Source organism: Petromyzon marinus, chromosome 2, assembly GCF_048934315.1.
Source record: "Petromyzon marinus isolate PM22_M1 ecotype Great Lakes invasive population chromosome 2, UKy_Petmar_22M1.pri1.0, whole genome shotgun sequence".
Taxonomy (NCBI): Eukaryota; Metazoa; Chordata; class Hyperoartia; order Petromyzontiformes; family Petromyzontidae; genus Petromyzon; species Petromyzon marinus.
Genome location: NC_133668.1, coordinates 24619382 through 24637246, shown reverse-complemented (window position 1 = coordinate 24637246; position 17865 = coordinate 24619382). Strand labels below are relative to the sequence as shown.

The window sequence follows — 17865 nt, the reverse complement described above, 5'->3', positions numbered from 1 at the left end:
CTCCCATATATATATGTACAAACATTTCCCTTTGCCGCAATGAAAACTAAACAGCGTTCTCCTGAAAAATTGGATACCCGCCGCATCAAGGGTGAGCAAAGCAATGCCACCCACGCCGGGCACTGCATGCAGCGGTGGCAAACGGCTCGCCCTCCCTGGCTCCGGGGAAACCCGGCTGTGCGTGCAATGCGATTCGGCATGCATGTATGGCTGTATGTTGAACTTCTTTCGCACCTTATGTAGCCAACCGTGCTAATCGACTTACTAAGCACACACATATCCGTGATCGCGTGTGTCGGTATGTACACGGCGTGTGAGAGTCCGCTCTAAACTATACTATATTGACCAAAACTATGTTTTACTTCACCAGCTAAGGCCCCATTGAGCTATGTAGCTCTTTTTCAGAAGCGACCTGGCCATCACAAATGATAGCTCAACGTAAGTGGCTTTTCATCATGCGGACATTTTATAGCAGCCAAATAACTCTAATCGCTTGACGTTTATTCTAAACGTGGAGGGGGGAAAAAAGTAACCTGGAGAAAATAAAGCGTGGCACTCCTGGACAAATGCAGAAATCATACATTATTTAATAAAATAAATGAGACACAGACAGACAGACGGACGGACGGATGACAGGGCCGGTGCACGTTCAGGATCTTGCCTGGTAGAGGGGTAGACAAATGCCATCGATCCACTCGAGTTGTAGCCCTGGTAGCTCGTCCTTACGGTTTCGATCAAAGATCGCCTGTGCACGGACGATGACACAAGTTGGGGGGGGGCAGGTGGGGCAGGTTTCACTCTCAACGCACGGGGACTGCCAAGTAGCGCAACGCTGTGCGAGAACGCCATCCGCAGTTCGGCAGAGCCCGTTGACGACGTCAGAGTAGGTGGATCACGGAGAGACGGCGTTAAGAGGAGAACCGGACCCGCCAACCGCTCTCGACCCTCAATGCTTTGTTGTGGACCACCGTGCTCTGGCATAATCAGATCGTTTCGAAATTCAGAATCAGAATCAAAATATTTGTTTATACTGGAGGAATCCGATCCGACCAGACAAAGCCCACTGAGGTAATAACTTACTTTTTAAAAGCGACCTGGCCACAAATGACATCTCAACAAATTGGCCCATCGTCATTTGGACATTTCTAGCAGCAAAATTATCTAAATCGTCCAAAGGCATGTTTCAAAATCGTACCGAGTTTGCAACAGTTCCGCGGACCAACTGCCCATGGCCCTAGCGCACCGCAGCTTCAGGAACCTCACTGCTCTACCCATGGCACGCACTCTGCCCTCTCAAAGGAGTGAAGTGACCGCCGTACCACCCCCCCCGCTCCCCCCCCCCTACAATGAACCGCCAACTCACGCCATGCGGAGCAGATCTCCCAGGAGAAGCGGCGGGGGAAGTCGCGTCGCGAGTAATAATTTAATCGCCGTCGTCGCTTCAGCCAGCCGCTCTAAGCCGCTGTCGATTCTACCACCTCCCCCCCATCCCCACCAGACGCTGATGGTCCTGGCAACTCGTTTGCTTAAGAGCTTAAGAGCTCTTAAACAAACTGGGCTCAGCTCCACGCCGGCGATCGCGGACGTCTCGGGTGCGGTCGATCGGCGAGAGCCGGGGTCGGCGCTTAGATTGTGGCGGCGCGGCGTGGCCTTACGAGCGTGAAATGGGGCTGCACTCGCAGCTGAGCCGACTGAAAAATTGGATACCCGCCGCTTAAATAATGACGGTTATATATATTTTTTATATATTGATATGTAGACAGTGCCTCTCGTTCCACAATCACAAAGCGTGGTTGCTAAGCATAGCCCCAAAGGCCCCCAAAACGCCATGCGGCCAGCAACTAACCGCGCTGCCGCTGGTGAAGTCGATCTTCTTCTTTGGTACGGCTGATGTAGTTGCAGAGCAAAACAACTACAATTTCACAATTTCAGGTGGTCAAGCCAGATAGCCGCTGTTAGGAATAGCGGAGGGTACTGCTGTGATGTCTCCTTCGTATGTGTAGCGATATACTCTGAGACACTAGGAATAGCTTTCACAGGGCACAAGGGGTAACTACACTTCAGTCAGGACAGCCAACAGACTGCCTGACTGACAACGCCGAGAAGGTGAAGACGGTGACGAAGACTCCGGCAGCCCAACGGGATTCTACTCCAAACAACAGCCCCGAGCCTTCGCTCGAGTCCCCTTTTATCCTCCTGGCGTGGCCTCGCTCCGCCCCCGGCCACGCCCCCCTTCTGGAACCTACTACTGAGTTCCCGGGTTCACCTCATGTGCCCCTTCTATCAAATTTGCCCTACATCCATCTCTCTGCTTATAACTTTAATCTAAATTGTCTTATGGTTGTTATTGTTTGGCTTGCATCCCACTGGGGTTTTTAAACACAGCGTTGATATACGGTGCTTTTTCTGGAAGACTTTGCTGTTTTTCCCTGGATTTTTTGTTTGTGTGTAGTCACTTTAAGATTTTTCTTGTTCATGTTTTTGTTTGTTGCGGTTGCACCCGTTTCAAGAGCTGCATGGCTCACAGGGCTATACCTATTAAATGAACTGAACTGAACGTAACCTGCTGACAGATAGGGCTGCTGCTGAATTAAATACAGTGTCTTGTATTGTTTTTTTGGGGGGCAGAATTCTTAAATAATAACCTGCAAAGATGTCAGGGACAAACATTCCTCTTAGCCTAACCTCCGCCACTGATGTTATTATTTTGGACAAAGCATATTTAGAGCATTTATTTTCAATAGAGAGGCAGTAATACAATGGCATTTCACGGGGGAAATTACTTTCATTTGTACAGGGCCTGCTAGCTGCAACCATGGGATCAAGTTATCCTCCTGGATTTCTGATTGCTTAGCCGTGCACAAAATAGGTGACCATGTGCATTGTCCTGCAGTAATAAAAGAGCAGCCCCCTGCACATAAAACCCAAACTCCTATACGTTCCCGGTATATTTTTTCCTTGTCTCCTCAAAATCGGAAGAAGATATTAATGAGTGAATGAGTGAACAAGAGATGTCGCGACCTCCCCCCAGACGTAGAGGCAGCGTGTGCTCACAGTCCCTCCGCCACCACGAGCGGAGCCGCGTCGCGTTTGCCGAGCGCAACGCAGAGAAAAAAAGAAGCAGTAGTTCTGAAACTAAACTTAAGCATTTTTAAAATATTTTTCAGAAGTGACCTAGCTATCACAAATGATGGCTCAACTTGACTGGAGGGGCGCCACGGAGGAATATCGCGCCACAAAACGTGTGTTGGATCTGAAAAAATAAGACAGAAAATTGCACGTGCGAGCGCTTTGTGAAGATTGGCTCCTCATTGCAACAAACCACTGCGGCCGTGCGATCAGAGGCGTGACAAAGCAGCCTTTCGCTGCTCGCGACACCAAGTAAATTTATGGTACGCACGTACGCGGCGAGCGAGATGCGGCAAACCAAGCGGCGCTCTCACCGCGGGCGTGAGCTTCAGCTCCGATCGCTCGCGGTCGCCCTGCTCAAAAAACTCGCTTGTCACCAGCTCGGCCACCTGCACGCGAACGGAGACACGCGGGCGATGTTTAGACACGGCACCAGGTTCTCATTTGAGGTTGAGCCGACCTAGGGGGAGTCCCAGGACTGATTCAGATGGCCGTGAGCGAGAACCGATCCCAGGTCGCCGGGTTCGCAGCGCAGCGTGCTAACCATCACACCACCGCTCCCCATATATATGCAAAGACATGATCCCTTGCATAGCTTTTAACAGACTGTTGGGGCGAATGCTGTAAGCGAGCAGCACCTATGAAGGCCGGCACGGCACATGAGGGGGTGGGTGGCCAACACCACGCCCGACCGCCTTTGTCTCCCCAGTAGCGATGTTTACACACTGCACCAGGTACTCATTTGAGGCTGAGTCGACCTAGGGGAGGCCCATGACCGGTTCAGATAATCGTCATTGGTGTTGGCCGTGAGCGGGAATCAAACTCGGCTCACCGGGTTCGTAGTGCAATGTACTAACCGCTACACGACTGCTCCCCACTGTGCATATATATGCACACACACAAATTTCTGTCCTGGCAAACCTGGTAAATCTCCCCAGGGCATTACAAGTCCCGAATGTGGAACAATTATAAAAAGTTATCCACCGCTAAAGATAAGGCATTTGTCTCCGTGTAGTTCTCGCCTTTCTGGTATCGTGAGATGCCCTTTTCCCTCTTCCCACGATGCGTCCTGGTATTTAGAGGGGGGGGGGGGGGAGGTCAACCCTGCTAACGTGTGTAAACCCTCACTAGCGGAGTCAGGAAAACGTCCAAATGTAGGACTTCAGAGCTCGCACAATCATTGGTGCCGGGCTCTGGCTGCCTTGCCCCACTTGTCTGTGGTTTCCCGTGCCTCCGGAACGAATCTCTCCCTCGCCCTGAGAGCGAGTGAAAGACTGTCACCGTTGCACGGTTCCCCACAACATCATTTCACGACGTCGCTCGCTTTCCGAGCGATGGCCGGGATCGAGCGGAGAGACCGAGGTGCGCGGCCCTTGCCTTCCTCGAGATATCCCAGGGCTTGGTGACGGCACCCAGGTCGCACGCCGTCATCAGCATTGACCTGCGGGGATTGCAGCACCATGACCTCGGCGTCACACAGGCGCGCGGGCTGCAAGAGCCGTAACAAAAGTGGCCCTAAAATTTCAGATTTAAAATTACGCAGGTGAATAATATAATCATTAATAATATAAACGGCCAACTTTATCTGTGATGAATATGATGAACGCTGCACTTCCCATCGTATTCATGCAAACCTACGCGCCCCCTGCATGAACAACGGAGGCGCAGGGACAGACGTTCGATTACGTTGGAATCGATCTGCAGATGGCGGTCTTCTCACACAGCCAGCTCATTGTCGCCTTATCTCGATCCCGCAATCCCAAACAGGTGTAAGTCCGCATCGAACCGAACCCCCAGCAGTGACGTGCGGTGAGGTCAATGGCTGGCGAGGCACTGGCTAGTGTCAAAGCCAGATTCACACACTGAGGGGGGCGTGGCCTCACTGAGGGGGGCGTGTTAGACACGTCCCCCTCAGTGAGCCAGATGTGATAGCTGCCTCCCCTGGTGCTTTTTCATTGCATTTTCATGACGAAACCAGCGAGCCTAAATACAGGGTGTTTAAAAAAGATGGACCCGATTTGAAATCTCTATATCTCTGCAACAACGAACCGCCCATGAATGAAACTCTTACCACTTGAAAGGGCGGGGCATAGAGTTTCAAATATTTACCGCTAGATGCCTCTCCCAGCGCACAAACAGCCCCTAGCCTCAGTCATTCGCAAGATGGTGACCCCGCAACACAAGGCGTTTTGCGTTCTGCAGTTCAGCAAGACTGAATCCGTAATTGTGGTGCAGCGTGCGTTTCAACGGCGTTTTGGCATTGATCCGCCAATGTCAAAGAGCATTCATCGTTGGTACCGACAATTTGAGGAAACGGGCTGCTGTTGATGTAAGGTGAAGAGCACAGGGCGACCACGCACCTCGGAGTAAAGCATGAGAAGAGAGGTGTTTGGGACGAATTCAACTATCATCTCGATATACTCTTTGGTTTTTTCGGTAAAGTCACAAAATAAATAAAATAAAATAAATAAAAACAACTAAATTAGTTGTTTTCATTTTTTTTACCTATGTGACTTTACCAAAAAAAACAAAGAGTATGAATCCTTGCAGTCGCGAAAGCTAAAAATCTATCGTCTCGATGTTGTCCGTACAGCAGATGGAGGGCACATCGAGCATTTATAAAATGGTTAGTAAAACTTTAAAACTCATTAAACCGTTTGCAACTTTTTGTGTAATTGTAACATTTTGCCATCGTGAAATATACTGATTTGAAATTGGGTCAATATTTTTAAACACCCTGTATATTTATACACATACGTGAAATAAGTTACCTGGCATATGGAAGGTGAGGACATGAAATGAAGGGGTCTACAAACATTACATTGGTGACATACTGAGATAGTAACAGGCACGCGCTTAGTAACCCAGTTGCTGAGGGGTTGCGCAATCAGGGGAGGCTGAGCTTGTCACTGCCTCACCTCTCGCCTCTTCCTGTATTTGCAGCGGAGCTCCGCAAATTTGGCGATTTTGACTCTAAAAATGATTGGAATCGTACAGAAATTACATTTATAACACAGATCAGTGGAAAAATATTAATATTTATTCAACGGTTTTACTTAACTTGACTACTATGTTTGTCGTGGTCAAATCTTGTAATCAAAATGTAGTCTACTTTCTGTTGTCCAATGAATTACAAATTTTGCACACGTACTTAGATCCGGTGACAATGCATGCCTGTATCAAAATCGGCCCCAATTAATCAATTAATTGCCTCTTTTAAAGCAATTAACATTTTGTATGGACGGCTTATTAATTAAATACTTATTTGGGTAGGTCAAAAACGCCGCGGTCCAAAAAAGTCTGGAATCGCCTCGCCCAAGAAGCAGGCGCCACGTGTAATAAAGATGTCATCCACTTCCCGTTGTCCAATCGAGTTATTTACTTTTTAGTGCACTTTAAAATAAAACCGTTGTTTTGACAAAACTTTTTTTAAGGAGTTTATTTTATTTGATTATTCATATTTTTTTACTTTCAGTAACAGCTATTTTCATTGGCGTATGGAGTATGGCAGGTGAGGCTGTGCCTCCCCTGCCTCCCCTGACCGCACGTGCCTGACCTCCAGCAAGGACATCTACTTAACGACGTTTTCAATGAAGTCTTCCAGATGTAAAATGATACTTATACATAAACAACTTTCTCTGATTATGATGAATATGATGAACGCTTGAGAGAGAGAGAGAGAACGAGGCTATTCAATGTTGATTCCCAAAATCGACTTGGCCCCCACCGACACGACTTTTGCCATTTGTTTTGCGATGACGACAATTTCCCATTCTCCCCGCATACGCTATCACAATCAACAAGTCGCAGGGACAGACGTTCCATTACGTTGGTAAGCGCACAACTTTATCTATCTTTCTATGATGAATACTAGGTTGTTGGGGGGCGACGCAGGCGCCCCCCAACCAATCATATAATTGTTTACACAGAAGAGACTCGCTTTGTTTCAAGACTATTTTTTGTTTTTCTTCCAGAGGGCCCTTATTAGGCTTTCGGAGTCGGGGTTGACGATCGCTAGTCTGCGTTTCCCAATTTAGTAACTCGTGTAAACTCTTCAACTTTGGTAAATGTTGGATCGATGACACCGGCACACAATGGCCCTCTCGATGGGGATGTCATCCATGGGACCTTTAGCGTTCGCCACGAACCGCAATACTCTTGCATTCTTTACGGTTACTACAACACCCGCGCATATGAACCATTAAAAGGTTCATTTTATCCCGCGAAGAAATGCGGATCAATCTTTTGAGCTGTTATTGCCTCTTGAAAAGCCACAGAGCAGTAATGCATAATTTATTGGAAATTACTATAATGTATGTGTGTGCACGTGTGCACGTGTGTGTGTGTGTACATGCGTACGCGTGTGTGCGTGTGTATTAGTCATAGCTTTATTTCTGGTTTCTGATGAGGGATGCAAAATTTATATGGAAAAAAAATGAGCCGCGCTCGCTCACCCTGGCTCCACGTACCTTAGCATCTCTCTTTGGTCCCGTGCGTTCCAGTCATGCGTTCCCATGGACACCAGCTCAAAGAACTTGGTCCTCTGCCTGGTGAGAACAAACGCAGTAAACACAAGAGCCCTCGCATATGAAAATAACATCGAAGAGCGAGTATCCTGCGATCGTGATGATTGCGCGGTTGTCTGGCTTGACCATCTGAATGTGAAAATGTAGTTGTTGCTTTGTTTTTACATCGGCCCTGCGAAAGAATATTAGGCCCTGCCCTTTGCTTTCATGTGTCCACGTGTGTGTGTTTTCACAACGTACGTGTGCTTGCAGTGCGTGTGTCCGTGTGTGTTTGGCTGTTTGCACATGTGCATGTGTTTGCATCGTCTGCGTGTCCGCGTGCGTTTGCACCATGCGCGCGTTACTGGAAATAGAGTGTGAGGTCCGTGGCCAGGATCGCTTGCTTGAGCAGCTGCATCATGCTGCCGTACTCGCGCGAAGAGAGTTTGCCGAATATGTTCTGGCCCTGTGGGAGAGGCGAGTGAGAGATTACGGGAAGACGAACGGACCCATTGGAGTAGCAGCAGCGGCAGAAGCAGCAGTGGATGCAGCAGAAGCAGCTTCAGAAGCAGCAGAAGCATGAGAAGCAATACATGTATGTATATTAGTGTTCTTTCACACCGTATGCAACTAACCGTGCAAATCGCAGCTAACCGTGCAAATGGGAAGTACGGGGAAAGGACAACAAACTAAACTGCAGCAGATGCAGGAGAAGCAGAATCAGCAGAAGCAAAAGCAGGATAAGCAGCAGCAGATGCAGTAGATGCAGCAGGATTAGATGCAGGAGAAGCAGAATCAGCAGAAGCAAAAGCAGGATAAGCAGCAGCAGATGCAGTAGATGCAGCAGGATTAGATGCAGGAGGAGCAGAATCAGTAGAAGCAGCGGAAGCAGGATAAGCAGTAGATGCAGCATATGCAGAAGCAGCAGAATCAATATATGCAGCAGCAGGAGGAAATGCAGCAGGTGCAGGAGCAACAGAATAAGTAGAAGCAGCAGCTACAGAAGCAACAGAAGAGCTACAAACAGCAGCAGCAGCGACGACAGCGCAAAGCGAGCCGCACGTGCCGGCATGCCCACAAGGCTCCCTCAGCATTCATCCATTCATTCGTTTAGACTGTAGTAGAGCCATCGTTTATTTATGAGCGGCTGATGGCCCGTCCCGGGCTAGCCGCATGCAGCTGCCCCTGGCTGTCACGGTGGCGAGATGTTAACTACCTCGCCTGGCATACAGGAGGTCGCGGGTTCGATCCCCATCCCGACCCTGACGCCTTTATATTTGGAGTTCGCGTGTCTTTCACCCGGTCGTCGCGTGGATTGTTTTTCTCCGGGTCCTCCGGTTTTTCCCTCTACATTTATAAACATGCATTTGGAGGATTTTGCTTGCGATAAACTTCCTACGTGATAAGGCGCTTCGTTGAGCCATCATTTGTGGCCAGGTCACTTCTGAAAAACGAGATGGATAGCTCAGTGGGCCTTACCTGGTAAAATAAAAAAATATATAATTTGTCGTTTCTTTCTCCTTCGCACTGCTCCCATTTTGGAACGCGTATGGTGTGGCGTATCGCATTGAAGCCAAACCATGGTTGGCATGGGGCCCTGGTGCGAAGAATCGGAGTCAAGACAATATGTATTTAAACTGGAGGAAATCCGATCAGCTATAAAGCTCTTTTTCACAGATGGCCAGTAGTTTTCGCTGATGTGGGGGACCCCGTGTTACAATTTCCACGCCCCTCCTCCCCATCTTCGTAGTCCACCCGTCTAAGGGGCCCGATGCAGTTGAGTTGCATAGCCTGCACACTCGACAGCTGCTACACCAGTGCCGCCTTCGGCGTACCTCGCTCTGCAGGATCATCACGGCATGGTTGAAGTGGTGGTGCTCTAGTGTGGCCGACGTGCCGTAGAGCCTGGCAAGAGCCGAGCCACTCCTACGGGCGCCACGGAGAAGAGACACGGAGAGGGGGGGTTGGGGGAGGAGAGGGGGCGGGGGGGTGGAGGGGGGGTGATAGTTTGCTTCCGACCTCAAAACTAAGGGGGGGGGGTCCCAATATATGTATGTTGTGTGTCGAACTTCTTTTGCACCGTACTTAGCCAACTGTGATAATCGGGAGGCACGGGAGGACAACAAACTTAACATGGTGTGCTGCTGTGTGTACTGCTGTGTAGGGACCTCGTGGCATTTTGGCCGGGGTCTCCCCCTACCAATGATTCACTGCTAAGGGGGTAAGGTTAAACTTCGGTCAGCCAAAGGGACATTTGGTGGTGCGGGGCACCCCTTGGTTGGCGCATGGGGCCCTGGCCAGCCGCTGCTCCGCTCACTTTGCCTGGAAGGCATTGTTGGTGCCACGGTGGTCGAGGTCGTGGCACAGGCAGCCAACCATGAGCGCCAGCTTCTCCGAGTCGGTGAACACCTCGGATAGCGCCGCCGTCTGTGTGTGGGGGGGGGGGGGGGGACAGCGACACGGTGAGCCAGACAATGATGGCCAGGGGGAGGAGGGAGGTTATGGACACCGGGAGAAATTATCAATATTGTTCATTTATATTACTATAGAATAGTGCGTCCTTATATGGTGCCCGATCCGAAAATACGACGGGGACATCAGAGTGACACACGCCGCTGCTACGCCTGACGCGGTAATCTGGCTTGACCACCTGAATGCAATCCACATCGGCCGTACGAACGGAGATTACTATTCTTCTCTATCCAGGAACACCTCACAAGAGTCTGAAGACTCTCTTTCAGGAGGGTTCTGTCAAGCTTTAGGAGTAGTCGTAGTCATAGTCGCAAAGCAATCAATGGTCCGTTTCAAATGTTCCTCCAGGTGTCGCGATCGATCGCTCCGAGCCAGGCTTTAACTTCGTATATATCCAGGTATCACTGTACTGTAGGTGTCATCGCAAATTTAGTACAGCAATTCACAGGTTAAATGTTTCAGCATCGGGGATGTTGGAGGCCATTGTGGGGTAAGATGGTGTGCGGTGTGTTTGTGTATGTGCAGAGTCGTCCCTAGGGGTTATGGCGAATCGGGGCGACCGCCCCGGGCCCTGGACTTTGGGGGGAGGGGGGGGCGCGCTTCAATGTCACGGTGTCAGATGTGTAGTGAGTCCAACTGAGTCGCAGACGTTATCTTGGGAGCAACACTATTTATTCCGCAAATTAACACATCACACAATCTACACTCGGGTCTCGAATGTCTATCTAACCAAGCTACGCCAGAACTACACACAGTTCGCTATCCCGGCCCGGACCACAAGCTGGGTCCCGGACTGCGTGGCTAGAGGCTTCTTCTCCCCGACCTGGATCTTCTTCACACCAGCACACGAAGAACCTCTAGCTCCTCACGGGGCCCCCGTTATATGCCCCTGGGCTGGGGCTGGCTCCGCCCCGCCCACCTTCCTGATCTCTCGAGCTCTTTCTCGAAGGTTCCTGAGAGCTCTTTTAGACCATGTGACCGCTCAACGGCCCCTGTCCACCGGTGGTCCCCCTCCAATATCATCCGGTCACGTGTCAGCAGGTCAACCAGCGTATCATGCCCTAACATAACCCTAGCTGGCTGACACTCCCTCTCGCTCCCTCACCGGGAGCCCGCACCGCACACTGCTCGAGGTGCCTCCGTGCTGACCAGCGCTCACCTATGCCCCGCTAGGGCTGGTACTACACCCCGTAAGCGGGATACACAAAATGTCAGCACATTATCTGCCATGACTTCGTAAGCCCGGCACCACACAGTGACAATGACAGTCACTACATCACCCCCCCCCCTTCCGTAGCTTCCCGCTGTCCCGGCCGACACGAGTGGCCGCGTGCGAGGCATCAGTCATGCGGCGCCTGGGGGTGGAACAGAAACACTCTCCTGATGCACGCCCCAGCTCGTCGGGTAATTTAGGAGATGTGCCCACTGGCACCTGCGGACAATGCAACCAGGCCCTGTCCCCCGGCGACCAATCGCACAAGGAAACACGGGCACCTTTGAGCCGCTCGTTGGCCAGCTGCCTGGCCCGAGAGTTAACACTGGTGGCTTCCCGCGCCTCGTAAAGTTTTCCGATCGTGAACCTAATCGAGGCAGAAATTTTGGACACCTTCGGGGCGGACACGGCCAGTAATTGGACATCGATGGGAGAATCATACTCTCTCCCATACATCAAAAAGAAGGGAGAGTAGCCGGTGGACGTGTGAGAGGTCATCCTATAAGCGGCAAGAACCGCAGGAATATGCAAATCCCAATCGGCCTGTGACTCGCTGACCAAGTGACTCAACCTGGAGGTCAGAATCTGGTGTAGGCGTTCGACCATGCCATCCATTTGCGGGTGGTACGGCGACGTGCGTACCTTTTTCATTCCCAGCAGATCGCAAACCTCACGCAGCAGCTTGGGGGATTTTTTTTTGCCCTGATCCGTCGAGAGGCGCTCAGGGGCACCTTTATCCAGAACATAGCCATTAAGGAACGCCTCGGTAATAGCCACAGCCGATTGATTAGGGAGCGGCCAAGCCATAGGCCAGCATGAGAAATACTCAACGCTTACGAGTAATTTGATTCCATGCGCAGAAGCGGGAAATGGCCCGAGAATATCGAGGGCAACAATTTCATTTGCCCATGACACCTCGATGGATTGCAGCGGAGGACAACAGGATCTCGCCGGCGGCTTCCGCCGGGCACATTGCACGCAGCCTTTCAGTAGAGCCTCAACGTTGTGATAATTGACCGGAATGCTGGTCCACAATCAGCCCGTATTGGAGCGCCGCATGATCGGAGCGCACCTCGAAGTATCGCCCGTACAAGTATGGCCGATATTGTTGCACAAAAACCACAATGGCCAATAGGTCCCGGCGCGTTAAGCAGTACCGCTGCTCAGCCGGAGACAGCACCCTGCTGCCATAGACGACCACGTGCTCCACGCCATTTACGACTTGGGATAACACCGCACCAATGCCGGTATTACTGGCGTCCGTGTCCAAAATAAACGGCACTGAAAAGTCGGGATAACGCAGGGGAGGGGCGTTAACCAGCCCATCGCGAATAGAGCGGAATCCAACCTCCTCCTCCCCCCAATGAAATTTTTGGCCCTTTGCTGTCAGGGCGTGGAGAGGTTTAGCTACTGATGCGAACCCCGCGACAAATCGGCGATAATAAAAGGCAAAGCCGATGGAAGTGCGCACCTCGCTGGCCGAGGTGGGGGTCGGCCATGTCCAAACGCAAGCAGTGTTCTCGGGGTCCGTTGCGATACCCGATTCGCTGACTATGTGGCCCAAGTATCAAACAGATTTTTGGAGCAGATGACATTTTTGGGTCGTGAATTTAAAGTCGACCGCACACATCTTAATGAAAACAGCCCGCAGGCAATCCAAATGCTCATCGAACGTGCGGCCGAAAACGATGACGTCATCCAAGTAGATTAGGCACGAATCCCACTGGAGGCCCACCAAAACCAATTCCATCAACCTCTGAAAAGTGGCCGGCATGGAATGGAGCACCATCGGGAGCCGGTTAAACTCGAACAACCCCTGCGGTGTTCAAAAAGCCGTCTTGGCCCTAGAGGCCTCGTCAAAGCGGCAACTGCCAAAAACCTGACAAAAGGTCAAGGGTGGAAAACAACCACGCGCCCGCCAGAGCATCCAATGAATCGTCCATATGAGGCAAGAGGTATGCATCTGCGACAGAAACTTTGTTAAGTTTCCGGCAATCGACACAAAAACGCAGACTGCCATCGTGCTTCTTAACAAGGACGATCGGAGCGCCCCATGGACTGGTGGACGGCAAAATGATATCCGCGGCCAACATTTCATCAACCGCCGCACGAACGTGTTCCTTTTCGGCCGGACTCAGGCGGTAAGGATTGTGCCGAATGGGGGCGGCATCACCCATGTCAATATGGTGGCTCAACAGGGACGTGTGCCCTATATCAAATTTACATTGACTAAAAATGCCTGAAAACTCCCGCAGGATCGCTCTCAGCTTTCATATTTGTCCCGCGGATATATCGCCGCATTCCAAGCATAGCTTGTCCATCCATGCCTCATCCACAATCGGAGGTCTGTGAGACCGAACGCCGACCCCGACATTTCCCGCGACATCCACCTCCGGATACACCGGAGACGCGTGAAATGGAACCCTCCTGAATAACCGTAGTGTCCGACCTGGCATTAAGAACTTGTATGAACAAAGCCTGGTCCCGGGAGACCAGCGTCTGAGCCGCAATGAGCGACATCCCCCGACTAAGCTTATTCGAGAGACCCAACACAATACCGTCCTCCACAGTGCGTGCATACGCCGCCCCGACGGCAATTCCAAACAGCATTGACCAGGGCTGTTCCAAACAGCCCTGGTCAATGCAAATTTTCCGGGGGCATCTTGCCAAGAAAATCAGTCCCTAGCAAGCACGGGACAACCAGGGCCGTAGAAACCAAAACATGGCCCGACAATTGGAGATCGGCAATGCGCAACGCAACGGAAATCCGAACGATTATCCACAACGATCCGACGTTGGCGGCGAAACATGGAGCATCCACCGGCTCCAAAACTCGACACCGGGGGTGCAAAATGTTGCAAATTAGTTCAGAAATAATGGTTGAAGACACGCCGGTATCAACAAGCATGCGTACTTCATCCCCCTCAATGAACCCAAGCACGGCCGACGATCCCGCGGTCACCACGACCACGCGATGAGCCAGCTCCAACCACTGATTTGGTTGGTCCGCACATTGCGAACATGCACGGACTCCCCCCGAAACTGCACGAACCCCTCCGGGGCCGAGTGTGAGGTGCGCTGCGACTCGCCTTAGAGGGCAGGGAGTCGTAGGAAGGTGAACGTCCCGGGGCCCGCCGATGAGCAGGTGACCCGGCCGCCGCTGGATTGGGATGAAGCAGCCCTCGCCCGCCGCCGATCGTCCTGCCGCCAATCTCCATCATCCTGACAATCACCGCTCCGCTGATACATCGAGCATGCGGAACCAGGCTCCTCATCCGCGTGGGCCTCGGGCTCCGCGGAAGACGCAGAGCACGCCACCAACACCCTGCCACGTTGCAGGGTCTGCTGCGCCTATATGCACCTGGTGATCTTGACCAAAGACACCTCCCCGTCCTCGGTGGGAAGCACAGTACGGAGATCCTTGGCGAGTCCCAACATCTTCTCGAGGACCAAGGCGTCAAGGCCATTGTGATCCATTTTCAGGAACGCGGCCTTCGCCAGCGCCAAAAGTGCACTCCTGTAAGCGAGGGCCGACTCACCATCCTCTTTCCGCCTCACGGACGAACTTCTGACAGGTGTTCAGTGGAGGCTCGAAAACAGCGGCCATCTGGTCAAATGCCTGCGTGAGGGTGAACCTCTCGGACAGCGGGATGGTGAGGAACGCCGCCAAAGCATCATCGACAAGAGCGGCAGGCAGCGCCTTCAGCGCGTCCCCCTCCGACTATCCCGCCAAGTCGGCATTAGTGAGAAATCGCCGCGTAAATGCCAGCCAATCACCGCTGGCAGCAACAAATTCTTTAATGAAGGGAGGCCGACGGCGGAGCGACTGGACGTCGATCGATGAGGACGTCCCCGCTTCAAGCTTGGCGGGCTCCACGCTCCCCACCAGCGGCAGAATGGCACTCGCAAGTGCGGGCAGCGGCGATGGCGTTCCCACCTTGTGTGAAATGGTGGCCGAGTCACCCCGTGCGGAGAGCTCCGCCGCCCCCTCCTTCACCGTCGAGGATAGGGACCGTATCTCGACGAGGATGGCGGGCGCCGCTTGGAGGAGTTCAGCGAGACGGCCGTGCGCGTCCCTGACGAGCTCCTCCACTGAAGGCGAGGCGCTCCGTGCCCCGACTGCGCCGTGCTCCGTGGGCAGTGTCTCTGCTCCTTCCTCGTCGTCTTCATTGTCTGATGCACGTACACGAACTCTGCGACGCGTAGACATGACTCGTCTACCGCTAGCTACAGCCTAGCAAGTTGGCCACTTCCGACACCAGTTGTTGTGAGTCCAACTGAGTCGCAGACGTTATCTTGGGAGCAACACTATTTATCCCGCAACTTAATACAAACTCACACAATCTACAGTCGAGTCTCGAATGCCCATCTAACCACACTATGGCAGAACTAGACACGGTTCGCTATCCTGGCCCGGACCACAAGCTGGGTCCCGGACCGCATGGCTTGAGGCTTCTTCTCCCCGATGTGGATCTTCTTCACAACAGCACATGAAGAACCTCGAGCTCCTCACGGGGCCCCTGTTAGATGCCCCTGGGCTGGGGCTGGCTCCGCCCTTCACCCCGCCCACCTTCCAGATATCTCGAGCTCTTTTTCGAAGGTTCCCGAGTGCCCTTTTAGACCACGTGACCGCCCAGCGGCCCCCGTCCACCGGTGGCCCCCCTCCAATATCATCCGGTCAGGTGTCAGCAGGTCAACCAGCGTATCATGCCCCAACGTAACCCTGGCTGGCTGACGCTCCCTCTCGCTTCCTCATCGGGAACCCGCACCGCACACTGCTCGCGGTGCCTCCGCGCTGACCAGCGCTCACCCAAGCCCCGTTAGGGCTGGTACTACACCCCGTAAGTCGGCTACACATAATGTCAGCACATTATCCGCCATGACTTCGCAAGCCCGGCACCACACAGTGACAATCACAGTCACTACAGATGTACCACTTCTGATTTACTTTGAAGACGTTGGGGTGGCTGGGGGGGGAGCTCCACATGGTGTGATTTTCTCCGGACTCCGTATCCCCCTCTATGGACGGCACTCTGCGGTGTGTGTGGTATGCGTGTGGTGTGTGAGGTGTGCGTGTGTTGTGTGTGTGGTGTGTGTGGTGTGTGTTTTTAGGCGGTAGTATAGCGGTTAGCGCGCTGCGGTACGAACCCGGCATCTCGAGTTCAATTCCCCACTTACGGCCAACACCAGTGACAATTATCTGAATCGGTCCTGGGCCCTCCCCTAGGTCAACTCAGCCTCAAATGAGCACCTGGTGTGATGTGTAAACATTGCCACTGGGGAGACAAAGGCGGCCGGGCGTAGTGCTGGCCACCCGCCCCGTTGTGTGACATGGCAGCCTTCATAGATGCTACTCGCTAACAGCACTTGCCCCAACAGTCTGTTAAAGGGTATACGGGGGGGCCTTTTTCTTTGTCTGCGCGTGATGAAAGGGGCCACCCCCCACCGTCATCATGGCGAACATGCACTGCGCCACGTTGAAGGCGTGCCGCCAGTTGTGGTACTGCACCAGGCGGTAGTTCTTCCTTACGGTCAGCAGCCACCGGCACAGCGTCTGTGTGTGGTGAGGGGAGGGGTGGCACACGTACGGGCACAATGGGGTCAGGGTGACGGGGGGGGGGGGGCTGCAGTGTCAGTTCGATGAGGGGGGTGGGGGGTTATGGCTGAGAGGCAGGGGGGGACACCGACCACCCCCCACCGCCGCCCTCTTGAGGCTTGTCACGATGCGTCGATTCAACTTAAATTACAATAAATATGAAGACAAAAATCCAAACCCATCGCTCAACCTGACGCACTCTTTTTTCCCCTCCTACCGGATCTCAGATCTCTGCTGGCTATGACAAAGTTGTTGTTTTTTTCTCCCAGCGAGGGGGTGGCTTATTTATTTATCGCAGGCGACACAAGCATCTTAGTACATCAATGAGGCACCACGGTGGCGAGATGCAAACCGCCTCGCCTGGTGTATAGGGGGACATGGGTTCGATCCTGACCCTGACGATGTCTGTATATTTGGAGTTTGCGTATTTTATCTTCTCTGGTTTTTCCCTCCACATTTAAAACAAGCGTACAGAGCATTTGGCTACTTTTGGTTTTCACTTGAAAAGTGAATTCGATGAGCTATCATTTGTGGCCAGGTCACTGCTGAAAACGAGCTACACATGTGAGTGGGCCTTACCTGGTAACATTTTAAATAGTTTAGTATAAATAGTTGGGCCAGGTGGCTCTGCGTTAGAATGCGCAGCTCGCAAATTGGAAAGTTCCCGACTTAAAATCCTGGTCAAGGGGTTGACTCTGTCTCCTCCACGGCCCGGCACCACTTTGTTTGTTATCATATGGAGATACTCGGCCCTGCCCGAGGAATGTGGAATTTCCTATCGCTGGTTCAAGAGCTGTTAAACAGTGTTCACTTGAACGGGAAATTACTTGAATTTTGACTTAAATTAATTGGAGAACAACAGTTCATTCGAACTGCATTTTGTGTTTTCAGTTTGTTGTCCTTCCCCCATGCTTTGCGATAGAAGTTCAACATTACATGCACACATACAA

The 17865-nt window shown here is 52.1% G+C and overlaps 1 protein-coding gene across 3 annotated transcripts in view; it reads right to left on the bottom strand.

Moving 5' to 3' along the window:
• Positions 1-17865, bottom strand: part of PDE11A (phosphodiesterase 11A) — a 101784-nt gene that overhangs the window by 13055 nt on the left and 70864 nt on the right. For all 3 annotated transcript variants that reach the window (XM_032958513.2, XM_032958515.2, XM_032958514.2), the window contains 8 exons: positions 16766-16873; positions 9952-10061; positions 9470-9560; positions 8000-8100; positions 7599-7676; positions 4507-4570; positions 3444-3518; positions 662-745 (listed from right to left, as the gene is read on the bottom strand). In XM_032958513.2, the coding sequence (XP_032814404.1) occupies positions 662-745; positions 3444-3518; positions 4507-4570; positions 7599-7676; positions 8000-8100; positions 9470-9560; positions 9952-10061; positions 16766-16873 (711 nt within the window). The remainder of the gene's footprint in view (positions 1-661; positions 746-3443; positions 3519-4506; positions 4571-7598; positions 7677-7999; positions 8101-9469; positions 9561-9951; positions 10062-16765; positions 16874-17865) is intronic.